This window comes from Aptenodytes forsteri, unplaced genomic scaffold, assembly GCF_000699145.1.
Source record: "Aptenodytes forsteri isolate BGI_AS27 unplaced genomic scaffold, ASM69914v1 Scaffold209, whole genome shotgun sequence".
Lineage (NCBI taxonomy): Eukaryota > Metazoa > Chordata > Aves > Sphenisciformes > Spheniscidae > Aptenodytes > Aptenodytes forsteri.
This window is the reverse complement of record NW_008795034.1, coordinates 698,242-703,760: the sequence shown is the minus strand read 5'-3', so window position 1 is coordinate 703,760 and position 5,519 is coordinate 698,242. Positions and strand designations below refer to the sequence as shown.

At 57.0% G+C, this 5,519-nt stretch overlaps 1 protein-coding gene across 1 annotated transcript; it reads left to right on the top strand.

The window, feature by feature from the left end:
- The first annotated feature begins 18 nt into the window (after positions 1-18).
- On the top strand, positions 19-2,526 carry SUPT4H1 (SPT4 homolog, DSIF elongation factor subunit). Its single transcript, XM_009276387.2, has 4 exons — positions 19-166; positions 283-338; positions 546-599; positions 2,104-2,526. The coding sequence occupies exons 1-4, from the start codon at positions 114-116 to the stop codon at positions 2,169-2,171; spliced, it is 231 nt and encodes a 76-aa protein (XP_009274662.2). The 5' UTR covers positions 19-113; the 3' UTR covers positions 2,172-2,526.
- The last annotated feature ends 2,993 nt before the right edge of the window (positions 2,527-5,519 follow it).

The following is a 5,519-nucleotide window of genomic DNA, read 5'->3' as shown; positions in this document are numbered from 1 at the left end:
CCCGGCTGGGCCCCGTCCCGCCTCCCCCGGCCCTGCGCTGACGCCTCTGTCCCCCTCAGACCATCGACCAGTTCGAGTACGACGGCTGCGACAACTGCGATGCCTACCTGCAGATGAAGGGCAACCGGGAGATGGTCTACGACTGCACCAGCTCCTCCTTCGACGGGTGAGTGGGGCCCGGGGCCGGGCCGGCCGCGTTCCCCCGGGGGCCTGGGGACGCCGTGCTGGCACTGCGGTGTCCCATGGCTGGGAAACGTCCTCTCACTCCCATCCCTCCCGCAGGATCATCGCGATGATGAGCCCTGAGGACAGCTGGGTCTCCAAGTGGCAGCGAATCAGTGAGTGGTTTTTCCCCAGCTGGTTTGGGACCCGGAGATCCCCTTTCCCCAGCAAACCCTTCTCTGGGACAATCGGGAGTTGCTGTTTGGGCTGCGGAGGGGGTTTCTGCTCCTGATGAGGGGCATCTGCGCAGGCGGAGGCTGGCAGGGATGCTTGCCCACCCGGCTGCTGCTGTGCGGGGTAACTCGGTGTTTTATTTCCCCCAGGTAACTTCAAGCCAGGTGTCTACGCAGTGTCTGTGACCGGCCGCCTGCCCCAAGGTAACGCTGCTGGTTTGTGTGAGGGGAAGCTCCTGCGTGGATGGCAGCTGAGGGATTATTCTGCGCATTAGGTGTTGGGGCTGTAGCCATCTCCGAGGTGACAAACTGGGCGGTGCATTGCGCTGTACCTGTGTGATGAAGTCGGGGGTTGGGGGTTCAGTGAACACTGTGTGTTGTGAACAGAGCACACGCCGTGTGAGTGAAGGGCTTAGCGAGGCGACTGCAAGGAGATGCTGAACGGGAGGGTGGTTTCAGGGTTCTGCAGACAGGTTTTCTACCTGCAGCCGTTCAGCACTATGCCTGCCAGAAGTTGATATTGAAGATGCTGCTGACTAAAACCTGCGTGATAGCAGGCAGGCTATCGGAGGGATAAACTGTGATTAAGGGCTGACTCCAGAAAGCGGGCACATTTCAAACCGTTCAGCTACAGGGAAACACGAAGGTTTGTCCATAGAAAAGAGTAGCAGGACGGGGCACTGTTACGGCAATCTCGGTGAGCAGGTGGATACCCCTTTCCATCATCACACTGCACTGAGGGCTTACATTAAGGTGGGGTTTGTGCGTTTATAAATGGAGTGGAGGGCATAGAGGGTTGGTCTTATCTCTGTAACGCAGAAACTGCATCATCCGTCTAGCTGAGGGCCCCTGCCCTGTACGTAGCCCCAGAGCGGACTCCTAACCTGTGCCCCTTCCCCGGAGCGCTGCAATCCCGTACCCCCAGGGTGAAAGCTGTGCTTGTGTCTGGAATCCCAGGCTCCTTATTTATGACCTGAGCTCCGCCGTCTGCCTTGGGAAGGAGCTGGAACATCACGAGGCTTGAAGCCAAGGCCTGCTGGCACAGCTTTGGGCGCATCCGAAATAACCGGAGTGCAGCAGATGATGGCGTGAGCTCGATGCAGCTGCAGGCAGGGAGCGCAGGGCAGCAGGCGGAGGGGGTACAGGTGGGAGATGCTGTCTTCGGCCTTGCCCAGCCCAGCCTCGCATCACGGGGAGGAGCGAGAGGACCGGGGAGCGCAGTAACCAGCAGGCTGCACTCGTGGGCCTTGCAAGCTGTCGTTTGGCTGTCCCTTGGTGCGTGGCGCTGGTGAGAGCCGTGCTGAACCCCATGGTGCTCTTCTGCTATCCCTGTTCTCGGGGGGTTACTGAGGAGGTGGGACATGCAGGCAGGTCACAGAAGTGACTGAGAGATTTAAGAAGTACCCTTAAGAGTTTGACCCGTTCAGTAGAGTCATAATATTCAAACATTTTCAGGTAGGAAATAATGTAAATAAAATCTCTACCTGGTTCTTTCCCAAGGCAAAACAAAGAGCTGATGTTTGGGAGCTCTATCTAGGCACTTAAACTAGAAGAGGGAACACTCTTAACAGTTCTGTTAGAAGAAATGAAGAAGGTGATTGTCCAGTTCTTGATCTCTGCAATGAAGGCTACATGACAGAGCAACCAGGTTTTTTCAGGGTTCCTCATCCCTAGAGAATACTGAAACGTGTTTGTCTCCTTGCTGCAGGGATCGTCCGAGAGCTGAAGAGCCGTGGCGTGGCTTACAAGTCCCGAGACACAGCTATAAAAACCTAAGGGGCTCTTGTGCTGCCTGGAGGATTCCCCGGTGCTGCGTTCGGAGAGGCAGCGGGCGCGCGGGGCACTGCTCCGAAACCTTTTAGCTTTAGCATGTGGAAAAGTGAGACTGGACTCAGAGGGAGCTTGCTGGCTCGGCTCCTCTCGCTCAATACCTCTGGACTCTGCCGTACCATGGTCTGCCCACGCAGACCACAGGTGTTTTTTTGAGCCTTGACAAGGGGGAGGGCGTGAGTAGGTCTGGGAAAGCGGTGTTTAATGGTGATGCACAAGATTTTTTACAGCTGGTGTGGAAAAGAGGAGAGCTGGGATGTAGCTGTGTAAATATTTCAATAAAACACACTGCCTGGTCAGAGTTGAGTCCATCTGTATACTCGGTCACTAGTTTCACCTGCTGCAGGGAGTGGATGGTGTGGTGAGGGGTTTTGCACGCAGCCCCCTGCCTGCCAGACTGTTTGGAGCCTACGATTGCCATCACTTCTTAGGCCATGGACCACATTCCTGCCTCGAGAGGGAGATCCTGCCCTGGCTGAACTGGGGTGTCCTTCGCTGTAGGAACAAGCAGACTAGCGATTCGTGCCTTACAGCTCACGGCTGGATGGAATAGGTAGGATGATGTTAAGTGTTTCATGTGGAGGTAGTTACCTGGAGGTTGCGGTGCCCTGGGCCTGCAGGGTCCCGTACGAGGGACGTGGAAGCAGGCTTGAAGGACCTTTGACTGGCCGTTGCTGGCCTCCAGGGCAGGCAGAACGAGGTGAGCCCATTGCTGGTGTGGTTGGGAGGCGGCACCAGGCCTTGCAGAGGGGAGGGGTGGACAAATGGGTGGGAACACCCATCCAGCCTCGTATTTGTAGAGGTCTGGCCGTTTCGAGTGTCAGCTTGGATGGTGTCTGCATTGCACGGGCCCCTGAGAGACTTGGTCTCCTTAGCTGATGGCTCTTGCTTAATTAGTTTTTGTTCCAGTTCGGCAGCAGCCAACCAATCACAAAGGTGGCTTGTCCAAGGGCAGAGTCCTAGATCAGTAGCTCTGTGAAATAAGCATTTTATTTTGTTTCTGAGATAATCCTGTAGCTGGAAAGCTCAGTTTTTGTTTTCTGTAGACAAACAGTGGAAAACCAATACAGCCCAAAAACTGCGTTTTGATCTGGGATGAAAGCGGCTGCAGCGAAGGGAATGCGTCGCTGTTGGGGAGTGACGCTGCCGGGAGCGTGGAGGCGATGTGCTCTCTGTCCTGCTCCGTTTTGTAGAGCTGGCCCTGACAAAGAGTCCCAAGCGCTACAGGTCAGCCAGAGCATGGCTTCCTGCGGGGTTTTGGAGCAGATGTGTGTCTGGAGAAGACTGCCGTGAGCACGGGGGGCTGTGTGGGGGCCGCAGCGTTAGTCGAGACGAAACACTGCAGAGAAAGACATCTTAAACCACGTTTCTCTTGGGGACTTGCAGACGTGATGCTGAAGTCAAGAGTATTTGCTCAGTGCAGACCAGGACCAAGTCAAGTTGGTGGTGGGCTCTGGGCTCCAGCAGACGCCTCCAGGTGCAGATCGCCTTTTGTGGGAAGAGCTGAGAGTGCTTCAGCCCCTGGCCTGGGGGCTAGAGCCTCTTCTTGGGAAGATGGAGCGGCAGGTTCGTGTCCTCGGGCAGAGGAGGGAGTTGACCGTGATTTTCACACATCCCTGGTGAACGTCCAAAGCACTTGAGTTACCTGATAATTATCCTCCAGGCTTGCTTGGTTGCAGAGACTGGGCAGGAGATGTACCTTGGAAATACCCAGGTCAGGTCTGTGGGAGAGAGGTGCAACTGTCCCGGCAGCCCAGGGCATGACTCCGCAGGATGCTCTGGTTTAGACATTTTGGGCATGGACCTCTGGGCCCTGGAGGGCAATTTTGGACTGGCCATGCCGTGAGAGGCACGGGGTGAGCTGGGATCCGCCCAGGGGGTGCGTTCATCCCCTGCAGAATGGTCCAGGAAAGCTGGAGCCAGTGCTGTCTGGGCAGCCGTGTGAGGTTGATGAGAGCTGACAAGGTTCAAAATGAAAGGGGTCAAGGAGGATGAGATGGGCAACTCTTTCTCCGGCTGGAGGGAGATGGGTCTGGGGAGTGAGGTTTTGGCTCCAGCCAGGCTGGAAGGATGTTGGGGATGACGGAGATCAACCACCGTGCGTTCATCCCCTGCAGAATGGTCCAGGAAAGCTGGAGCCAGTGCTGTCTGGGCAGCCGTGTGAGGTTGATGAGAGCTGACAAGGTTCAGAATGAAAGGGGTCAAGGAGGATGAGATGGGCAACTCTTTCTCCGGCTGGAGGGAGATGGGTCTGGGGAGTGAGGTTTTGGCTCCAGCCAGGCTGGCCGTGCCCAGCCCTCGAAGCCTCACCCTTCAAGTGCCACGGGGTGGCAGCACGGCTTTGTGGAGCGGGGCTGGAGCCTGGCGATGGCCTGGGGTGAAGCTGCTGGAGATGGACCTGAGCAAGAGACCTGAGGCACGTCTCCATTTTCCGCTGTCTTTCACAGCGCCTTTCGCCCCCTACTAGCTTCCCAGGTTGTGTCCTCCTTCCCTGGCTCCAGGGATGGGGATGGCCATGCTGGAGCTGCTCCAATGCCGGAGGCACATCGGGACCCCTTCCCCAGTCCCAGGCCACCTTGTCCCCTGGCCCCACGGTGCAGAGGAGGTGACAAGAGGGCTCTGCACAGGACCCCAGGCAGGGTGGGCTTGTTTGGCTGGGCTCCGGGTGGGGGTCTGCAGGCACGGTGGTTCACGTCTCCCTTCCTGGGAAGCTGCAGTCTTGCAATAACACGTTCACTGCCCAGGGCTGGAAACTTTGCTTAGGAAATTGTCCCCAGGGAGCAGTGTGTGTTGTCACTGTGCCTCTCGGGGAAGGTGAGGAGGCTTGTAAACCCCACAGGGACCACACCCCTTGCTAGGAAGCGCAACCGCTCCAGGCTATATAGAGTTAAGGCCGGTGGGGGCTGCAGAGCAAGTGCAATGGAGCCAGAACAGCAAGGCAAATGGGCTGAACGCCGGTGGTCTTTCAGAGAGAGCTGCACCTCCTCTGCCTGCAGCAGCTCGCAGCACTTCCAAGAACCTGGTGCCTCTAATCAGGCTGGCTCGGTGAGCGTCTTTCCTGCAAGCTTGCTCGCTCGCCCACACATGCACCGCGTCTCCCAGCCCACGCCGCCCAAGTGATTCATTGCTCCCAGGCTGCCGGAGCTGAGCGTTGGACCTCTGCAAAGCACCTGAAATGAGCATTTCAGTTAGACTTCAGCCCCGGAGCTGCCAGGGTTTTGTAGCAGCAAAAAGCAAACGGATGCGGAGCTTTATTTACTGAGAAAAGGAGGGCAGGGAGCTCTCACATTGAAG

Excerpts from the sequence above, each read along its gene's own strand:
- SUPT4H1 (XM_009276387.2), top strand. The coding sequence starts at position 114 with ATGAAGGGCAACCGGGAGATGGTCTACGACTGCACCAGCTCCTCCTTC. Across the intron at positions 339-545 it reads CTCCAAGTGGCAGCGAATCA|GTAACTTCAAGCCAGGTGTC; the intron begins GTGAGTGGTTTT and ends TATTTCCCCCAG. Across the intron at positions 600-2,103 it reads GACCGGCCGCCTGCCCCAAG|GGATCGTCCGAGAGCTGAAG; the intron begins GTAACGCTGCTG and ends TCCTTGCTGCAG.